The sequence below is a fragment of the Talpa europaea genome, assembly GCF_964194135.1.
Source record: "Talpa europaea genome assembly, chromosome: 2".
NCBI classification, from domain to species: domain Eukaryota; kingdom Metazoa; phylum Chordata; class Mammalia; order Eulipotyphla; family Talpidae; genus Talpa; species Talpa europaea.
Genome location: NC_140068.1, coordinates 12,474,217 through 12,496,620, shown reverse-complemented (window position 1 = coordinate 12,496,620; position 22,404 = coordinate 12,474,217). Strand labels below are relative to the sequence as shown.

The 22,404-nt window shown below is 40.9% G+C and overlaps 1 protein-coding gene across 1 annotated transcript in view; it reads left to right on the top strand.

The window, feature by feature from the left end:
• Positions 1-22,404, top strand: part of UST (uronyl 2-sulfotransferase) — a gene marked incomplete at its 3' end in the record, with an annotated part of 262,702 nt that overhangs the window by 208,144 nt on the left and 32,154 nt on the right. Inside the window, exons 6-7 of the mRNA XM_084228839.1 lie at positions 9,916-10,013; positions 11,498-11,655. Coding sequence (XP_084084965.1) covers positions 9,916-10,013; positions 11,498-11,655 — 256 coding nt within the window. The remainder of the gene's footprint in view (positions 1-9,915; positions 10,014-11,497; positions 11,656-22,404) is intronic.

Here is a 22,404-nt window from a genome sequence, read left to right as displayed (position 1 = left end):
TTCTGCCCATTTTTTGACTGGATTATTTTCTTTGTTGTTGCTGAGTCTCATCAGCTCTTTGCAGATTTTTGTGATCAGTCCTTTATCATTAGTGTTGGGTGCAAAAATGTTCTCCCAGTTGGTGGGGTTTCTCTTTGTTTTTGTTATTGTCTCTTTTGCTGTGCAGAAGCTCTTTAATTTGATGTTTGTGTCTTAACCACTTGCGCCACCAGGGAGGCCCAACACACGAAATTCTTTGTCAATTACTTGGGGCCACAGTGCTTACATGAGAACTTATGTACAGTAGATGCCTTAAAGAAGCTTGGCATTGGTTTGTTGAAGATTTTACCTTGAACTGTGTAAACACAATGAGCAGCTGGTTTTGAGCTATCCCAAATTAACAGTCTCTAAAACAAAAGTGCGTTAAACCATATTGCAATATTGCAGATGTGAACTCTATGATAAAATTCTAGTTGAAAATTTAGTATTACAATCCTGGCTGAAGTTTTTCCTGTGTTTCCATTCTAATCAATAGCATTAAGTGACGGCCTTCTTCCTCTGCTTCTTTTGCCTTAGTATTCCTTCCACTGGTCACAAAGTTACTCCTCATAATTTATGACTCTATAAAACTTATGTCAAGGTGAACTCTCTTAAAATATCACATTAGGATACCAAGTGGTTTCTTAAGTCACACCCACTGGTGCTAACCTCTGCTTAAAGAAATTCTTTGTACAAATGTTCCAGACGTTATATGCATACGGAAGGAAAATGATTGTTAGCCAAAAAAACTATAATTACGAAAACTTGTAACTGATAATGTATTCCACTTTTACTTTAGAAAATGTTTGTGCAAAACTGGGTTGGGCTCAGTGTTTTTACACTAGAATCTGTAGACATTTATCCACCTAATAAAATAACCACACAATCTGGCAAAATTCTGCATACTTGGCAGCCCTTCCTACCCTGAAGCCTTGGAACAGCACTGCACTAGCAGGTGTGGCTTTGAGAAGGTTGGGAGAGCTGAATTCGGGAAGCCTGCCCAGCCTACCACCTGTGTGCAATGTGCCTTCCTGAAGGCCACGTTGATGCCCCAGCTTTTTATAGGCTCAAAGGGCCTCTATTCATTCGCAATGGATAATGAAAACTAAAATAACCGAGGAATTGATATGCTTTGCTGGAAATGCTTGACAGAGACACTGTAGACCATAATTGCAATAAATCAAATTTCTTTTTAATAAAAGTGGCATGTGTTTTAAAAGGTTTTTTTTTTGACATTTAGAACATAAATGCTCTCTAGCATTGTACACATTACAAACCTATCCTTCCCCTGGTAGCATGGATTTGGTAGTCACCTCTTTCCTTAAAAGTAAAGGGGGGAGCAGGAAGTATAGAACTCTCAAAGACTGAACTCAAGGAGAAATATTTTCTTGTATTTTGTTTTTTCTGCAAGATGCTCTTTAATCATATGTCATAGGTCATCATGACCCGGTAGTGAGCTCAGACTTCTAGATATCACAGTCAGAATATCTGCTGATACAGGCCAAGGGGAGCAGCAGTGTGAGGGGATGGGATGCAGGACCCCAATATCCACACTGAAACACGATCAGTCCAACAGACAGAACATAAAGTGGGTGAGTTGAAAAAGTGAGAAGATGAAGTGCCAGTGGGACCCCAATAAATGGCCCAGAATCCAAGAGAAGACAATATTCACAGCTCACTCTTGTGACAAGACATATCATTCACATCAAGTTCATAACCTAACACATCAGGTGACAGATCTGATAGAAAGGTAAAGGTGGCTTCCGGTGCTCCTACTTACCAAAGTACATGCAACCTACATAATGTGGTGTGTACATCCTCAGCATTCACAGGCCCTAGATGCTTTCACCAACTCTCTCACCTCTCACCATATTGACAGTGGTCCCTTAAATTTGTTCATTTAATAAAGAAATTCTCCAGTCTATCTCTCATTCATTCCCAAACCTTTAGTTAAGTGAAGCGATAAATGGTCAAGAAATGTTAGTTCCCACCTCTCCTCTCTATCTGCTCTTCTTTCCTCTGCTCTCTTCTTTCCTTCACCATTAAAATCTTATATCTTTGGGCTAAACAATTGTCCCCCACTAAAATGAAAATATTTCAGGGAAGCACATTAAGCTTGATGACCTATTTGAACCTCTGTGTGCATTCACTCCTGAGATCATCCCCACCATACACCAACACGAGAGCCATTTTTGATGGGATGGAGGCAGGTGAGGGCTCCAGTGGTAGAGAACTCTGGGTGCCTGTGGGGAGGTTAAAGGCCCTCCAGGGGACAGGGGAAAACAGCAGTGCACTTTCCAGGGACACAGGCACACCAAGGAAGGTGCATAGTGGAAGAGGGAAGAGGGCACACCTGAGGATGGCTACAGTCTTGTCACGTGTACCCGGCTCAACTCCCTGGCTGAAACCACCATTGCCACGGACCTATAGGGACCTCCTCTAGGATTCCCTCTGTGATCTGTGAGATCCACCTGAACAGCTAAAACAATTGATGAGGGCCCCACGGGCTATGGATTCACAAGGAGCCTCTCTGGCACTGATCCTCTATCATAAATAACGCCCTGACCCTGCACCTTTCCCACATTCCATAACTAGAGTCCACATCGTCTGTCTGGACATGGCTTATCTGAAGTAGCCCCTTTGAATATTATCCTGCAGAGTTCTCTGAATGATTGGTAGGCGCTTCAAGTTCCTGCGAAGAGAATGAATAAGTAATTTCTTCTTCCTGGAGTTCTACCATAGAGTGATGGTTAACATCATGCATTCAACTGGTGTTTTCTTAAACATTGCAAAGAGTGATCCATATTTCAAATGGAAGGTTTCTCTTGGCTGTCAGAAAGAGATGCCAATCTGACCCCAGCCCTGAAGAGCAGAGGCGGCCAGAAGGCCAGGCATTCTCTCATGCTCTGTTATATTCTTACATGTACTTTTCTTTTTAAAGGTGCAGTGAGAGCTAAGAGTCATTTTTTGAGCCTGTGTCTTCCCATGTTGCCTTTACTTGCAAACTTCTGTTTAAATTCGTTTTGTGAATTCTCTAAGAGATAACAAGCTATTGCTGTGATAAAGTTCCTGCTGGTTAAGGTGCCTTGCTGTGCAGTTGATGAGTTGACTTACTTAGTGAGATTTTTCTGTCAATTTGCCATAGGCTTGAGGGGAAAAAAGAGAAATCTCCCATAAAGGCAGAATTTATGTAGCAAAAGTAAAGCATGTTTAATATTTATAGATGTTTTAACATATAAAAATGTTGTATTAACATTTGAATCAAAACATAATATCTTAAAGTAATAGGGATTTAAAATCATATTTCTGAGTTCTTAGATATTTGCTAGTGAGTTTCCTCTTGCTTCAATTTTATTTTAGTTTCTTCATCTATACAGTAGTGGTGATGTGTGTACTTGGGGGGATTGGGAAAATTAGACCTTGCTCGTGGTTTTCAGTCCAAGAAGCAAGTGGACCACAACATTTAATTCTCTCCCAGGATCCCATTAAGATGATAAGGGAATTTTAAAAGGTCTGTCATACTGCAATGAGGAAAATCAATGGACGAAACATTTGAAAAAGTACCTGGGTGAAAAAGAATGTTGGTGACTGATAATGTGGAGCCAAAGGAAGCCACAGCCTGGTGGCTGCCATTGGAGGAGAAAACACAGCTGAATAAGAATCCAATCTGCCAGAGCACTAATTGGCTTGTGCAGAAAAGCCAGACACAATAGAGCACAAGTATAAGGCAAGAGGCTGACAAAAAGAAAAGTGACTAGGATTTCAGACTAGCTCTGTACCCATCCCCACCTGGGAAAGCCCAGTGGCTCTGTTCAAGGGAAAAAACTGGTTATTTACAAAAATATGTGAATGACCCCAGAGAAGATATCTCCCAATCTGACAATTATGTAATTCCCAGCAAAATCATGAAACCGTTTATTTGTTGATAAATCTACCATCATCAACCTTGATCTCCATCAGTTTTATTGGCGTGTTAAATATTAAATGACAGGCAAAGACTTAAAGGTATTGGGGAGGTGAGGAGCCTTGAAATAGAGAGACTATGATAAGCAAGCAGAAATGAGAATCCTAAGGGAAACACATTTCAGAAAAAGAAGAAAGATTTAAGAAAACACTGTTTGTTTCCTTGGAGAGATTTGAGGAAATATTACATCCATAAAAAGAAAAGGATGCTATAGGAAAGATATCTGTGTGTATCAGAAAAGAATTCTTAGACACTAAAATGTGATTGTTATAATAAAAAATTCAGTAGAAGGACATGGAAGAGAAAGTAAAGGAAATTTCCTTTAAAAAGAGCAAAAAGGCAAGGAGTCAGAAAAGATTAAGGGAAATGCAAAAGGTCAATCAATATCCAAAATCCAACTACAAAGAAATTTAGAATTGAGGAACAAAGAAAACAGAGGATAAACACACATATAGTACAAAATATCTCAAGCCTGAAAGACATGGAACTCCAGATAAAAGCACCTACTAAGTGTTCAGCTCAATGCTAGGTTCGTGGTGAAATTTCAGAATAAGTAGGATAACAAGAAAAATGTTAAAGTACACACACTATCTGCACTCATGTTAATACACACACACATACTAGCATCTACAACTATCGATAATGTTATTGGCAACAAATTCCTCCTTTATCAGTAACATTGTAAGCTAGAGAACAGCAGAGTAAAAAGTTACTTGAGGAGGTACTCCAGCAAAACAAGGAAATTAACCAAGCTGTAGTTAGACATGAAATCCAGTTATATGGTATTGTTATCTCTGGGGAACACAACTAAGAGATAGATGAGGTAGAATAAGAGATAGTTGCTCTTTGTTGTAATTGCTTTTATAACACTTATTTTTTCCATGTGCATGTATTACTTTGACAAAAACTTAAAAATTTTTTTTTCAAGTGGCACATATACATTAAATTAGTTTGACACTAGAAAAGGAAAAGGGGGGGGGAAATCCATAGCTCTATCTCAAACCCAGCCATTGTTAGAATTTTTGTTTTATATTCATATAGATTATTATTATTTTTTTAAAAGATTTATTTATTTATTTATACAAGCACTGGGTACAGTCAGAAGCACGGGAGGGTGAGAGAATTGACCAGAGCCAGAGCGGGGAGCAGAGCAGGCAGAAGGACCGAAGTACACTGCTGAGGGGAGCAGCGGGCGTGGGCCATGTGGGACCCTCCTCCGGTGGCCGGAGAGCAGCCGGGGATCGAACCGGCGCTGCAAAGGCTGAGGGCAGCTTCGCAACCCAGCGCTCAACTGCTGCGCCATCGGGGAGGCCCCATATAGTTTATTATTTAACTATAACTTTTTTAAAAAATGGAGTTGTAGTTATAATGGAAATTCAGGGAAGGAAGACAGGTGAGCAGAGGTATGGCATTTCCCAATAACCCACTCCTGAAAATGGCCATCTCAAAATCTCCAGTTTACCATAAAATGCAGATTCCTAGCCTCAGCCCAGACAAACCTCTAGGAGTAGGTCCAAGGAATTAGCACTTTTAAATATCTTGTTATTTCTACCATGTTGTCGGTAACAACCCTTCAAAAATTTTAGACAGGGTGGGTGAGATGCATGGGTTTGTATTTCAGCCAATTTGGTGGGGGGGGGGGGTAAAGGGAACTATAAGGGAAGGTTTTTAGGGAGAAGAGATAGAAGGAAGAAGCACTAGATGGTGAGGGTCAGAAAAGGGATTGTGGTGTGGAATGGGTAGGAGAATTTGGATTAGCAAGTGATTTGGGGGTCAAGTTGCAGGGCCAGACAATTGGGTAAAGGTGGAGAGTGATGGTGAGAGAGGTATCAGGCAGGAATGGCTCCCTTAAGGCCAGTGGGCCCCTCAACGCTTAGAAGGTATTATTTCTCACCACTTATTCTTGGAAAATGTTACAGGAGCAAATCAATAAAAGATGATTCAGCAATAAGATCAAATTGGAAGAATGGTCCCACAAAGAAAACCTAGAGGATATAAGCAAAGACTGTTAAAAAAAGAATTTTATTTAATAGAGTATTAAATATAATTTTACTTAGGTTACATATTATTTTACATATACTATAATACTTTTGCAATTATATATTTTATATTATAATAAAGCTATGAATTTTGGAGTAAATTTCTACAAGTGGTCTAATTGTTTGGTAGTTTTGCAATGAAAGGGAATTCCATACTTATTTGGAATGCTTGCTTCTGGAGAAGGTCTTGTTTCCCTAGAGATGTGACAATAGCAGCAGAGTGGGGTCTTCTGTTTAGACCCAACCTCAAAAGAGGACTGGATTTGGGCAGGAGAGAGGGTTGTTGGGTCCTGTGGTATCTGCCAAGATCCAGGAATCAAAGGAACAAATTCTAGATTGAGGGCTATCAAGTAAGTGGATTTGGCTAAGTCATCACATGATGACAACTTTAGAGAAAAGCTTAAAGTAGTAAAGATTTGATTTAAAGCAATCTCATCTTGGAAGTACTAAATGGGAAATAAAATACATAGTCATTGAAAAATACAAGTCTACTAACAGATCTTTAGCATAAAAGGTAACTATAAAACAGCACAAAGATTAAAATCATGAACACAAGGGGAACTGAATGGTCCCTGGGGGTTTCTAAAGGGGTTTCTGGACACCCATCAGCATGGACACTAAGAGCAGTGGTGTCTGTCTGTCCAGTTCAGTTTGCCAGGATGCTTCAAGGTCACTGGCTGAAGGTCTTGTGTCCAGTAAGAACAGACTGCATCAGTGGCCAGAGCAGTTTCTGAGGGTCCTTGACCTTGAGCTGCTGGGAACACTAGCACTGTCCACTGTGGCAAAGCTGATGCAGCGGGATGTGTGGGTCTTCACAGCTCCTTCTTTGCTTCTCCTTGATCTTACCCTGAGTCAGCTTTTTTTAAAATCCTCCGGCATCATCTCCTTGGGACACGTTGTAACCAGTACCATTCATTAACCTAACGGGCTCAAACGGACCTCTTTAAACTCCCTTGGGGATGTCTAAGAAAAGAATTGTTCACGACACTTCTCAAACTAGGGATTTATATCTTCCCGTAAATTGAACTTGTGAGGTGATTTCTGGGCTCCAATAAGAAAATGACCTTGGCAGGTGTCTGTACCTCCTCCTTCCTCCCCAGTCCCCACTGTACCTGCTGATGTTCTCTGAGTTCCAGATCAGGATTCTGGGCATAGAATCATGCAGTGTATCTTGACCTTTTCCTTCTGCCATGTTTTCATTCTTGCATTAAATATGTATGCTCCCTGCTTTTTCCAGGCAGGGTGCTAGCCACTGGCGACACAGTAAACAGTATTTGCTCTAATGGACTTAAAACCTTAACAAGTAATTATCCATGTTCTTAATAAAAGGCAACTCAGTTGCCATAGAGTCTCTGGGGGGAGGCATAAGTGGGCTCTGTTGCCCCTCCTGTTAGTACAATCTCTGGAGGACTGAGTGGAAGGGACAGATCTCTGGATACTCCCTGAACTCTCTTTAGTTGGCTCTGTCTTTTGGAGTGAAACTTCAACTTCAGTACACTCTGCTCCTGACCTCAGCTGCCCAGGCCGGGCTCCCTGTGCTCTGCTGTTCCCCCAGCTCCTGGCCCCCTCCCCCAGAAGACAGCCCAGTGTGAGAGAGAAAGGGACCCACCAGCCCCCCCCACAAAAGCTCTGTTCTGTTTTATAACCTGTAAATCTCCTTACAGTTTTCTGATGATGAGAGTAAGCTATATATATTATAACAAATGTCACACTTCAAAAATGAATGTAATGGCAGTTCAGTGCATTCCCTTCTGCCATCATAAGTAAGTGCTTTTAACAGTTTGGTGTTTACATTGCAGATATATTTGTTTATGTAAACATATGACTATATATTGTCCTATTCATCATATTATCCTAGACTTTATTCATTTGAAAATTTCTCAGACACTTTTCAGGACAGTACCTGTAAAGCTTCCCAGGCAGGAACGTACCCCAATTTATGTGAATTAGTCCACCATCCTTAACATTTAAGTTTGTTATATTATGTTACAATCAATCTTGTAGCGATGGCATCTTTATACATACGCCTCTCTGTGTCCAGTTCATCTTAGAACAATATTTTGGGGCTAACATCATGCATTTTAAAGGGCTTTCTGTTCCATGAAGTGCTCTTAACTACCCTGCCCTTGATGCATGTTTAGAGGGACTGATGTACTCCACTCCATTCACTTCTGGTATGTTCCCCTCGGGAACTGTGTGACTCTGCTTCCCACAGTATACGCAAGGGCTTAGCTAGAGTGTGTTTGTTGCTGTGATCTGTTTATTCTAGTTGACTTTGTTATTGTAATTCTGTGATTTAATCTAATCGGTATATAAACCAAAGAAGTATGAGGAGGAAAATAAAGGATTATTTTTTAAAAGTTTGTGTATTTATCATTTCTAGTTTGAACTAAAAATTTTTGTAAGTAATTAACCGCTTAACCAATCACATCAGATACAGGGGCATCAACTGATTTATAAATTCCAGCAACCACATGGCCATGTTACAAGTTATAGTCACTTTGTTTTTATTGAGATAACGTTGGTTTACATTGTTGTTTGTAATTTAAAAATATAGGATGCCCCCCCCTTTCTGGTGATGTTACCGTAGCAATCCAACTGTCAAAGCGCCCATGGTCCGCTACTGTAGTCCATTGTGCTGCCTCTCCACTGTGTGCTGGCCCCTTCCCTTACCCTCCCCTTTTGAATGTCTCAGTCTATAGTCAAGATTTTAAGGGATAGTTTTTGAGTTTGGCTTTGTCTGACCCTTTTTTGGGTTTCTCTATATCTCACATATAAGTGACACGATCTAGTATTTGTCTTTCTCCTTCTGACTTACTTTGCTTAACATTGTTCCTTCCAACTCCATATATGTTGCTGCCAATGGCAAGAGTTCATCATTTTTGATTGCTGAGTAGTAATCCACAGTGTATATGTACCACATCTTCTTGGTCTACTCATTAAGTTATAGTCACTTTTAACCTACCTGTCCTCTATTATCTCTGAAAAAAACATCTCATAGCTACTTACTTTGTTTTTGAGTTGGATTATTTTCTCTTTAGAAAAATACCTACAAACCGGGACATCTTTTCTGGGTATACAAGATAATTTTCCTTGATTTGAGTTGATATTTTGCCCTCTGTTCATGTTCATGAAACCACTGTAAGTCTCTGTAATGCTAACAGAGAGATCATAGCCAACCTCACAGAAGAGAATCGATCTTGATGGAGAAATTAATGATGTATATAGTGATACTGGTTTGTTATGATGCACCCTGACACTTACATAGTGTATTAATGCAATGTTACTTCTACAACAAAAATTTTAAAAAGAGAGAGAGAAACTCTGTTGCCTTTGAAAGTGAGACAATAGTCTATATACAAATATCTGTTGCCTTTGAAAATGAGACAATAGTCTATATACAAACATCCTGTCACTGTCTACATTAATATCATAAAAGGGATTTTACAGTCCTTCCAAAATCTGTAGACCCTCTCTGTAACTATTGTGGGTACCTAATAATGACTTTTGAACAGAGTCAGAAACACATTTCTGTAAGGTTGACCATACAGGAATCTCTGCTTCAATTGGACTGAATTAAGAATTAATTCATACTAAATTTATTTTTAAAATATTTGTTAAGTGCCAACTGATATACCTCTCATTTGACTGGTAATTGCTGCAGTAACAGTAAATCACAGTGAGCAGAACTGCTGTTAAGACCATGTGTACCCCTGGTGATTGAGAAAAATGGTGTGAGGTCAAAAGAAAGTTTTCTCATGACATCTATGAATTCTCTACATCTCTTCAAGGCCTAGCCACATAATTAAGGATCAATTTTAGTTATACTGTATATCATTTGAGAAACCACTGCAGAGACTACAAAACATTTTACTCCTGTGTTTTTTCTCCTAGGATATCAATGAGTGTATTCTTGAAAACTATCCCGAGTGCTCCAACCCCAGATTATTTTACATCATTCCATATTTTTGTGGACAGCATCCCAGATGCAGGTAAAAACTAAATGTTCATGGCATTTTATATGGGAGTAGAACAATGGCAGAAAACACAACTGGCATGGCTTGGGAGTCTTCTGGTTCACAAGTCTGTCACCCTTCTGGAATTTAGCTATTACTTACTGATACTCTTTAAAGATTGCACATGGCCTATAAATAATATAATTAACAAATCAAAGTCTGGCAGAGCTCTTGGGACCACCCCCCTAAATCTGTGTAATTTCAATGCCCACCAGCCTTTTTTTCTATGTCATACATAGCATTCTGGCATGTGTACCCACCACTCAGCTGACTCTGGTCTAGCTACCATTAAATTAACTGTACTGGACAAATAAAGAGTCTCAAGAAGGAATGGCAGCAACAATGAATATTGTCTTTGCTTGGTGGGAAATAAACCCTCCTACCAAAAGTGACAGTTTTCTTCAAAGGAAACAGACTGGGTCAGAAACAAGCAGAGACAGCTGTTTCTAAATGCAGCTCATTCATTGTACTTTTTGACTACACTGGGATTGTTACTTAGTGATTGTGGGCATTGTCACTGCTGTTTTGTGGACTTTACCATCATGCTAGTTTGCTTACGTTCAGAACTCTGGGACTAAAATTTTCTGTTTTTGGCTTCATCATAAACTATCCAGAGTTCAGTACCCCACCCCTACCCTGTCCACTGTCCACTGTCACCCCCATAATAAATGCCTCCTGATTCAAGGTCAGTGCTTCACATACTGAAAATATTGGGCCCCAGATGACTCACTATCTCTCTCATTAAAGATATTTATTGCAAGAAATGAGATTGTACCTCACTTTGACAACAAGTATTTGAGATGTAGAAGGTTTATTATTTATTCTCAAAAGAGAATCCTAACTTTCCTAACTCCCCCAAATGCTAAATGCCACCCCCAGCCCAGAGCCCAGCTCCTATTGAAGGCTTTTCCCATTTGGGGCTTTTCCCACTAATACAGATGTTATTGACTCAAAGATCCACCGTCAATGAGATTAGGCTGTTTTCCTTCTGTAATTTAAAAAAAAAAAATTGTCTTTGTACTCTGCCAAAGTGTGCAGTGATGAGCAGACATGATACCTATTTCTACAGAAATGCTATGTCAGGAAGTGTTCACATCTCAAAATGTCTAACTTTATTGGTTCCTCCTATTCAAAAGCCATCAAATCTCCTTGAACCGTGTTTATGAGGCCCTTGCTATCTGTACCTGTATTATTCTCTCAACAAATGCTCAGGCAGGGCTCACGAAGGTCACAAAGGCTAGCACCACACACAGATGAGGAGGAGAGAGGTTAGGTCAGGGGGTGCTCTGTCAGGGGCCAGCCTGCTGGACCAGGGACCTTAGGGCTGCCCCTCGAGGGAAGGAGGATTTAGATTTATGCAAATAAGGGGGTAAGGGAGGGGGATAGAAGAGACTTTCAGCATGTCATGCTGCATTTCAAAATGAGTCTTTGACTTAAAAATCATTTTTCTATCCATAAAGGGAGCCTGCTGAATGGGCGCTTGAGAGGGCAAAACTGAACGTGAATGAAAACTTCCTGCTTGTGGGGATTCTTGAAGAGCTGGAAGATGTGCTGCTTTTACTGGAAAGATTTTTACCTCATTACTTCAAGGGTGTGCTCAGCATATACAAAGACCCAGGTAACTTTGTAAGCAACTCCTCCCCTCTAGAGGTCTCTTTTGTGGGTGACTTACCTTAAAAAGGGATCTGGAAATAAAGGTGTGGAATCACTTCCTCTCTTAATCATGGGGCATTCCTGGCTAGCAAAGGAAGGGTAGAGCCATGAGATGCAGAAGCCAGACCTTGAGTTTCAGGTCTAACCGTGGACTCGCCATGTTTTACAGCTTGGTGGTTCCTTTTCTCCCTTTGGAAAGCAAAAATGGCCACATTTCCATGGGCCTTGTCCTGAGCAGGTAGCTAGGGTGACCCAGTGCTTGGTATGTGCATGTCAGAACCTTTGAAGGAGATCTGTCATTGAGGATGCGTCTCTGGCCCTACTTCCATTGAACAAAAGCACTCTGGCATACAAAATCCTGACAATAGACTAGGGAGAGAAGCCAATTGAAGATACAATTATGATTTTCTTCTAGCAAATGGAGTGGTTTCCAAATAGAAGCAAGAAATAGAATGCTGCAAAGCAATTACCGGGCTTGCCCATAGTATCACTGTAAATATAATTACTTTCAGAAACCCATCATTTACTTTTCTCATTATTATTTTATCCTGAAAGACAAACAACACTGTTTGTTTTCCCCCTGTTCTCCCTAATCTCCTGCCACCACAAGCCTTGCATACTTATTCACTAATCTGTTTATTGTCAGGCTTTGTTGTCCTGAGAAGAGAGATATTCTGCCTTGTAGGAATAGGAACAGCTGAAAGTACCCCCCCCCCCAAATGCAGTCTGCTATCTCACATTCCACAACCAGCAGAGACCTCGAACCACACCTGCGTCATGAGCAGGTACCAGTGCCCAGGTAAACTCATCCTGTTCTATCAGGCGACCCTCCCTGCTCCCCGCCCCCCATCCAGTAAATTGCTGTAACAAGGTGGCTGGTGGAGGAGACCTTAGTCTCCCAGTTGGCTCACTCAGAGATAATTTCCAACATTTCCACATGCAGGAACGTGATCGAGAACCTCAAGGTCATGCAGATCTGACTCTTCAAGAGGAAGTGTGGTTTGAATAGCTAGAAGCACAATACACACTAAATACTTGGGTTTTGAGACTAAGCTTTCCTTTGTCCTTCCAGCAATAGGTAATTTAAAGAATTTTTTTTATTAAGGTAACATTAGTTTGCAGCGCTTTCTGATTCAGAAATGGAGTGAAAGAATTTAAGGAGCCCTACTGTGACCAGATTTTAACTCTCTGAAACAAAATTAACTTGGGTCTTTGTGCAAGAGGGATTTTACCCCCTATTAGATTCCATTGAGGAAAGTTTATATTATTCATTGTTATTGCTCCCTTTGGCTTTATCTTGTTGTATTGTGTGTATGTATGTGTGTGTGCATTTGTGCGTACGTACTTGTGTGCGCATGTGCGTACTTGACACACAAGATAAGGATAACTGAGTCCTGGAGACACATAGTTGTCAAATACGATGAACGTGCTCTGGTCCAGCATTTGGGAGGCATTGTGGTGAGGCCATGCCACACACATCCATCTGGGGTCAGGAACCGACACCACTCAGGATGCCACAGCCTGACACACCGAAGGTCACCATCAGGGCAGGGGCCTGATGACATTTTTTTTCTTTGTTCTTCTTAAATACAAATAAACCACAAGCAAAAAATTTAACCCACATCGCTGTGGTCAGGGTAAATCATTTGACTTTCCAACTGTTTTTTCCCATTTCATACATGGCTTCTCAGTAACAGAAGCCTGTGTGCCATGATCTGTAAGCACATTATTAAAGTAGAACATATTTTTGAAAATTGAGTTACTATTAGCCCTTTTGCCTTCACTCACAATCTTTCTACCTGTAAATGAAGAGACAGATGAGAGGCCAGCAGGATAGTAAGTACTGATTAATCTCTAGAGCCTTTAAGCAAAGGTTGCTCATTCTTTTTTTTTTTTTTAATGATAAAATGAAGCCAGCATGGAGAAGTTGTGAGACTGTTCCATAGTCACCCAGTGAACTGTGGAAGGGGTTGAGAGCACTTTTCTATGCCCTGAGAGTTAATGTGTCAGTAATACCTTTCCTCCTTAGCTATCAAGAAATTTTACAGTCAGAATTTCTTTATGAGCTAAAATCACTGTGGCATTGAAAGCCAAAATAAATAAAGAAATTGATTAACTACAGAGAATATCTGGGATAGGAACAGTTCTTAAATGAAAATCCCTCAAAAACGCTCGGCAAAAAAACTGAGCAGTTCCAGTTGACTAGCGCCACCTAGCATCCGAGTACGTGGAACTAGGTGACCTAATATTAACCCAGGGTCTTCTCTCCTTCCTGGGCGCTTGTAAGCTCTTGTCCAATCCTTTTCCTCTGTAGTTTGAATACTTCCCATTACTAGCATTACATTAGTATTCATTTTCAACTTGTTTCCATAACAAATGTAAACATCGGGGCCACAGTAGAGAATTTACTAGACTTTTTTGGCCTGCCTTGAGCCACCAACTATTACAGAGGACAAGTATAATTCCAAACAAATGACTCACATACCAACTGTGAGGATTTAAGTTCATTCATAAATTGGCTGTCTTGTTTTGAAAAAGAACTATTTTTACTTAAATATTTTTCTAAGCAATGAGGATTGAGTACAAATTGAAATATTTATTTACTAGGCACAAATGATAATTAGACCTTTCATTGGGAATATATTAGTGTACTCTGTATTTACTTGCATTGCAATTTTCAAATATAAAAACATTTACATTAAAAATAATAGCAAATATGTTGAGCAGAAAGTTTAGTTTGTGCTACAAGAAAAAATTAAGTTTTAATGTCAGAATGATTTAAAACAAATACTAAATGATTAAAGTGTGGCCTGCTTATTACAAAGAACAATTATTCTTAAATTGAATTGGGAGTTACAGGCGATTTCTAGTCATCTTTCTGCTCAGAGGACCCAGGACCAATGGGTCTTGAGGAGACTGATCTCTAAGGTCTTTATTATGATGATACTAAAGTGTCAAGTAGAAGTTTGAGGGCTCCTGATTCTACCGTTGATTGGTTAGCACAATTATTGGGTGTTTTATCTTCCTCAAAATAAAAGCTGTTAAGCAGTTCCCAGTGCTGTAATAATTTCCACCTTCAGTTATGGCAGCCCCTGCTACACATAGGACAGGACAAATTCCTCGCTGGAGGGTGGTTGGTTCAGAAACCATTCTTCCCTCTCACTGACTAGATTGCTGTGATCAGGATGGAGATCCTAACTCAAACTCTCTGGCCATGATGTCCATCCTTCTCTAAGCCACACGCATTCTTGTGGAGACGCAGGACATGAACAATTCTGTCTACTTCATGGGTTTGCTGTGAGATATACCTTATTGAAGCCCTTAGCCCACACTTTAATATATGATGTGTTCAATAATTAACTATTTGCTTGCCAGCTGCATCACAGGAGAGAGACAGGGCTTGTTTCTATAAGAAAGTAGGACTTCAGGCTCTGTTAGTCATTTCTAGGGCAAAGAGAAAGCGAAGGAAAGAAGAGTGTGATGAACCTTGATTTAGTCCACCTGACCTGTGACTGTGAAATCATGTGCCTTTAGGGGAAAGAGAACAAAGATATTCTGGCCAAGACCCTCTTCCTGAAGGATCGTAGGGGATAAGTTTACTGGAACTATTATTACAATGGCACAGTCAGGAACTGAAAACCACACATCATCAAGTCACTGAGATTTTTATCTGTTTTTATGCCTGAATTCTTAGCAGAAGTATCAGGGAGTTGAGATTTGAACTTCAAATGTAGCTGGTGCCTGTTACCATTAACTCATGCTGAATGTTGAGTTTTACAGACTACTATGCATAATTTATTTAGTAGTCATAGAATGGGTGTCCAGAGGTCTAAAGGAGTTTTAGGTAAGACTCTGAGATTCAGATCTCAGGAATAACTTTCTAGTTTTCCAAATGCAGCTTGCACGCTATTTCAGAAAGCAAGTTGCTAAATTAAATGTTTTCCAGCAGGTGGCGGTGTCTCTCCATTTTCTCCAGGAAGGGCGTGTGGTTTCCTTACCCAGAGTTTGCCTCTGACACAGGAGTTTACATAACGCTTGAACACAGATGTACCCCATTTGGGGACCTAAAAAATGTGATCCTGATTATCAAAAAAATTCCAAATAAAGTTAATTACAGTAGTGCAAACTGCATTATAGGAGAGTCCATGGGAACAGGAGGGAGGTATAGACCAAGTTTTGCAATCCAAAAGTTTATGTGAATTAAAAAAAAAAAAAGCACACATATATGTATGTGTATGTGTGTATACACACACACACACACCCTCCAGTCTGGTTTTATAAAAATAATCCATCATTCCATAATGTCTGCATTAAACAGATACTATCTTTCATTTACATTTTTATGTCCCCCTTCTAATGCTTTTGTGCTGCAACAAGAGTCATTTGTTGTAATAAAACCAGTTTTGGAACTTCACAAAGATATAACTGATGATCAGGAAGAACTCAAACTATCCATCCACAGAAATCAGTGAAGTTGCTGAAATAACTAGTTATTCATAAAAATAGAATCCACTTTCTATTGGTTCATCTATTATCAGTTGTTTGCCACAAACATTTGCCAGGACATAGCACCAGTCAGGGCTGAAGCTCAGATTCCAGCAGTGTTGACATATATGCATATCCATTCAAATTCAAACAACTAACCTGTGCTTGCAGCAACCTTAAGAGTGACTTATCAGGATCAGAAAGCCAGTAATATCTCAATGTAATAATTGGCATAGCAATTTGCAGTCTATGAAGCACTTTTATATAGTTGGTCTCATTTAATTCTTACATGAATTCTGAGTGAAAGAGGACAAATAACCTTTGTCTCACGTTTTAAACAAGGAAGCAGAGATACAATGAGGCCGAACACCATGACCTTGTCCTAAAAACAGCCAACATTTAAACTTCTGTCCTCAGAACCGCCATAAACCTGTGATCTTCTAAACCTTCATGTTCAGTTGCTAACTCAGAGGCTAGTGGGTGGTAGGTAGCCAAGGCATATATTACAATTGAAGGTAAGAACTTAAAAATAAAACTATACTGGGCTCAGTAGACCTCTCCTGTCTTGCCCGCTGCTCTCTTCAGCTGTGTATTTCAGTAGATTGCCTGTTCTGCTTCCCATTCTATCTCTGGTGAATCCTCTCACGTCACCCCACCCCTACCCCCACCCCCGCACCTCTGGCCTATACCCCAGTTCTTCTACTAAATAAATAAATAAATAAATCTTTTAAAAAAAGATCTATAGATGATCTGTATATGGTCTTTTCACTAAGGACTGTGAGTTCAGAAATTGTCATAGATCACTAAGTTGGTGGGTTTTTAGCCCGCAGGGTAGAAAATAAGTTTGAAATGGATTCCTTAAACCTAATGCCTTTCTGGTGGTAGGGAACAAGCAATGCCGGTGCCTTTAAAATAGTGTCTGAAAATTAAAACTGAAATCATATGGCTGTTTGAACTGTAGCTGTTGAGTAAGTCATTAAAAATGCACATATAACGTGAACACCTTTCTAACAACTCCTAAACCCTTATGGATTTGAATGAACATTTTCCTGAAGGGAAACCACTGACTGGTAGCTCTATTCAGCCTCTAAATGTGTTCAACTGATTTTATGGAAGCTTAAATCATAACATTTAATATATGAATTATATGTAACATGTAATATTTACATATATCTACTGTATCCATTTCAGCTATTATTTTTCATTTTTTAGAATTAATAATTAACTTGAATTCTATTATTTTGTGCTGTATTTTCACTTATTAGTTTGCTCTTATCATGGGATCATCCCTGTTCCAGCTCTAATTTTGTCATTTGAGATTAATAGGAAAATAGACTTGATTTACAGACATGGATGTTCTAGTAATAACTTTCCAAAAATATTTCTCTTTGATGGAAACTAATATCTAAACTAGCAGGTATGTTATGAAAATACCAGCAAAATTCAAGAAACGCATTCAGCAAATGATTGAGAGTGTGCAGTCTGCCATTTCTGGGGAAGGGCATAAAGGTAAAGGGAAGTGTGTCTGGCCTGGGGTGGAAGGGCATGTCCCAGCAGAGCTGCCAGGACGGGCTCTGAAAGGTGCATGGGTGTTCTCCAGGTGGGCATGGCAGGAGGGTGAGTATAGGTATCACGGTGTGAGAGCACACATGTGCCCAAAAGCACAAATAGTCTTTGCCAGCTGAGCCCGCCCTTGGAGCTATGCGCCCCAGTTCTTCCTAGCTCAGTCCCCGCATCAGCAGTCTCAGCTCTCATGTGGGACAACCTGGAACTGAGTCACTCATAACCATCCCAGACCCAGTGGGTAAGCCACAGTCACCTCCCCAGTTTCTCTGCCCTTGCCAGCCTTGACCACCACTAAGGGCCCCCCACTGCCTAACAGTGCATCAGGAATACTGTCAGCTCCCCAGCTGCCTGCTTTCTCCCCAGTCACCCCACCTAAGACCCAGTCACCTTCTCAGCCCAGGGCATCCAGTGTTCCAGTCTGCCCCTTATGCCTCTCACCGCCCCATGGTGGACATAGCTCACATCTCCAGACACCAGCACTGCCCTCCTGATGCAATGCCCCCCTGCCCCGGTGTGGGTCAGCTGTGCCCCTGACACTGCCTCCCTCCTAGGAGCCCAGAGGGTCCTCATGCTCTGGCTGCCCCTTCAGCATGGGGGGCCAAGTTTTCTCTGTTATGACTCATTTCCCCAAAGGCAGAGCTGGCTGCTGTCTAGGTGGGCAGTGGGGGCACCAGCGTTCTGCTGTGCTTAGAGGTGAATTTCTCCTACATTAGAACTCAGTCACTTCCACTTTGAAAACTTTTTAGTGGAGCTTGTCAGTAATGTGCTTTGCATTGGGTGAGAGTATTACTAAGGGATGGGGTGAGTCACCACTCATTGCAGTTTTCGGACTTTCCTGATACCTCCATAAAGCTGAAACGCATCCAAAGCTTGGGCAAAGCAGATTAAAGAGCAATCCAAAGCAGGAGAACAGGGACTCTTTATAAAAGATCCCGTGATCTTGTTCTTTCATGGCCGAACTGCCGGTGTCCCTGTGAGCCTCAGAGATTCAGTGTTAAGTGAGGTGGAATAAAGAGCATCACAGAGAATTTCAGAGCTGGCTCTGTGCCCTGGCTCAGGGCCTCACTCTCTGACATTCTTTGCTTATAAAATGCCCCCAGCTGGGCTGAAGGACAGTCTTTACCCATTCCACGTGACTCAGCATTTTACAATGAAAGCGTTTATTTTTGTCCAGCTAGATCTTTTTCAAATCAAAATATCATTTCCTGGCTTGTAGCTTGTATTTGTTTTTTAAATAATTCAGACCTTTTTACAACATATAATGTCCCAGCTTTTCACATCTTACAAATGTATTGACTGGGAAAGAAAATAGTAAAAAACTACCCACATACCTGTACATAGCACATGACTGTTCCATGTGGTTCCTCGTGGGCTAATTAAAGACACCCATTTCATGGTCCCCAAACCCATAGAGGAATCCAGCACATCTTCCCACTGGTGAGCAGAGAAAGTCTTGCTGGTTGAGTGGGAGTTTCAGATACTCTGACTGGAAACCCTCACCTTTGTGTCTTCACTGTGTTCTTCTAGGTACTTCTTCTGCCTTGTCCTAGCCAGATTTTTCTGGAGCTGCTTTTCAGAGTGTGTTCCCAGAGTTGTACCTCCCCTGATTTTTAAATATAATTGATTTAAGTAATGTGTGTATATAATTAAAAATCAATCTGTATCAAAAACACGTAATGAAAAGTATTGGTATTCTATTCCAGCCCTCCCTTACCATGAAGTCTGATTTGACAGAGGCGAACACTTCCTGCACAGTTGACTGCTGCTTCTGATAATCATCACACTATTTATAATTTTGTAACCAACATGCACAAGTTGCTTCTTCTTGGTTTTTTTATTTGAAACATTCATTCTCTTATTCCCTCTCCCTTACCTCTTTCGCCTCCTTTCTACCTCCCTCATCCTACTATGGTTAGAGCCACATTTTATTTTTTTAACAGCATTTTCTTATAAAGATTTATTTATTTATGCATACAAGAACCGGGGTACAGGCCAGATGTGCGGGAGGGTGAGAGGATTCACCAGTGACAGAGCGGGAAGCAGAACAGGCAGACTGATGAAATACACTGCTGAGGGGAGCAGCAGGGGAGACAAGAAAGGTCTGCCACACCTGGGCAGAGGTCCCCCCGGCAACTGGGATCGAACCTGCACTGCAGAGGCTGCGGACAGCTTCACAGTGCTGTGCTCAACTGCCTGCACCACTGGGGAGGCCCTAGATCCACATTTTAGATACATACTTCCTGTTTATATTGCCATGACTATGTATGTTTGTTCACTGAGGACCCTAGTAGTATATTGTTATTTCGTTTCATTTCTTGAATAGCTTATTGTTTTTCTTGGAATTAGTTATTGCTCGGGTTTTTTTTTTTTTTTAATTTTTAAGACCTATGAAAATTTTCCTATGTGCCATTAGGTATTTGTATCAATATTACTTTTGATTTTTTTCAGTATTATTTTTGGATAAACATATCTGTTCTATTTCTTCCCCCCTACACTTCCCCCATGCCCCCATCCCCCACATACAAGATCCCTTCCCTCCTTGTACCCAGAACTCTAACCTGCTTCAGTCTGGACTGATCACTCAGAAGCTCCCTGCATGCCTATTCTGTGACTTCCTCTATATTATCTTTCTGAGTTGGGTCCTTGGTGTCCTAAATCCTATGAATCCTATTTCTTGATTGAGTAATTCATTTTACTTCAAGATATTCCCAGGTTGTTTCCTGATGACACGTGCATGGGAGGTGGTAAATTCTTTGAGTCACTGAGTGTCTGTATCCTCTCTCACTTGATGGTCACTTTGGCTGGTTATGGACGTCTATAGACGTACTTGCCATTTCTCATTTATTTTTCTCTGAGTTTTTTCATTCATTCTCATTCCCTCTTTCTTTCTCTCTACTCTCTCCTTTCTTCACTCTTCCTCTCTCTCTCTTCTGGAGTCTTCCGTTAATTACTCTTCTAAAATTCAACAGCAATGTACCTTAGTGTGCCAAGCATTCAGTTTTGTTTTAAGTTTAAAACTCATATCTTTCATCTCTGAGATCTTTTTCTTGTTTTATTTCTTTCATGAATTTAATTTTAACACCATCACTTTCTCTATTTCTTTTCTGGAATGCTGTTGTTCACGTATTTGAGCCCTTAGATTGATCATTTATAGATATTTTATTGCTATTTCCTCTCAATTTCCATCTCTTCAACTTTTTTCCTCTGGAAGAGTCCCCCAGTTTATTCCAATCATTCTATTGAATTTTCTCTTTTCTAAGAACTCCTTTTTAAATGTCTTTTTTTTTAAAGATTTATTTTTTATTTATTTATGCATACAAGAACTGGGGTGCAGGCCAGAGGTGCAGGGGGGGTGAGAGGATTTACCAAAGAGAGTAGGGAGCAGAACAGGTAAATCTACTAAAATACACTGCTGAGGAGAGCATCAGGCTAGACAGGAAAGGTCTGCTGTGCCATGTGGGTCAGCTACATGGCTGGGGATCGAGCTCATGCTGCAGTGGCTGCCGATAGCTTGATAGTGCTGAGACTTAACCCCTAACACCACCAGGGAAGCCCTTAATTCTCTTTTTTTCTTTTCAAATATTCTTTTTTTTAAAAAGATTTATTTAATTTTGTACAAGAGCTGGGGTACAGGCCAGAGGTGCGGGAGGGTGAGAGGATTCACCAGAGACAGAGTGGGGAACAGAACAGGCAGACTGGCGAAATACACTGCTGAGGGGGCAGTGGGCGAGACAGGAGAGGTCTGCTGCACCATGTGGGAATCTCCCTGGCTGGCTGGGAATCGAACCCGCACTGCAGAGTCTGTGGACAGCTTCACAGCACTGCACTCAACCCACTACGCCACCAGGGAGGCCCTTCGTTTATCTTGTTCTTGTTTTTTGTATGCAATATTATCTTCATCTCTGAAAAATCATAAAAATGTTTGAATGTTTTTATTTGTTTTCTGCATATCTCTATTGGATCCAGGTCCTTCTGGCTGCTTTGGTTGGATGGGGTCTCTCTTGTTCAGCCTGAAGACTTCTCTGGTGTTCTTTGTCAGAACCTACATTTAAGAGTGAGGCACTAAAAACTCATTGGGGATGCTGTGCATGGAGGAGGCTTCCTAGCCAAGAGACACCACTTAGGATGACCAACCAATAGAGCTTTACTGGAAAAAGATAGCCTGTATATTTTTTGAACAGCCTGCAGTCCGTACTCCCAACATCTGCTTGGGGGTGGGAGGTGAAGTGGGATAGAACAGTGGGGCGTACCTCAGGGTCCTGGTGAGAGAATAAGAACTGCAGGTTCACATCCACTGTACCTTTCAAATAGTTACTCTTATTTTAGCCAAGGCCTCTCCTTTCTGTCCTTAGGGTTAGCTCATCGGTCTGGATCCTTCCTACTTCAGAACTTCGAGAAAGCCTCAGCTGTCTATTCCAGGCAAGGGGAGAATGCTCCTGGAGAATGGGGGAGAAGTGCTGCAAAATACTGGCTGCATGCAGCTATGGAAGGAATTTGGGGTGCCCCTGTTTCATACCTAGGCTTCCAGCCTCATGTCCAGCTTCCCTCCCACCCCCGGGTGCCTGGTGTTACCACTCTTGTCTCACAGGGGTCAGACAGAGAGAGCTGGCTCTCTTGGTGTGTGTACCTCTTCTGCCAGCATGGCCTGTGCTCAGCCATATCA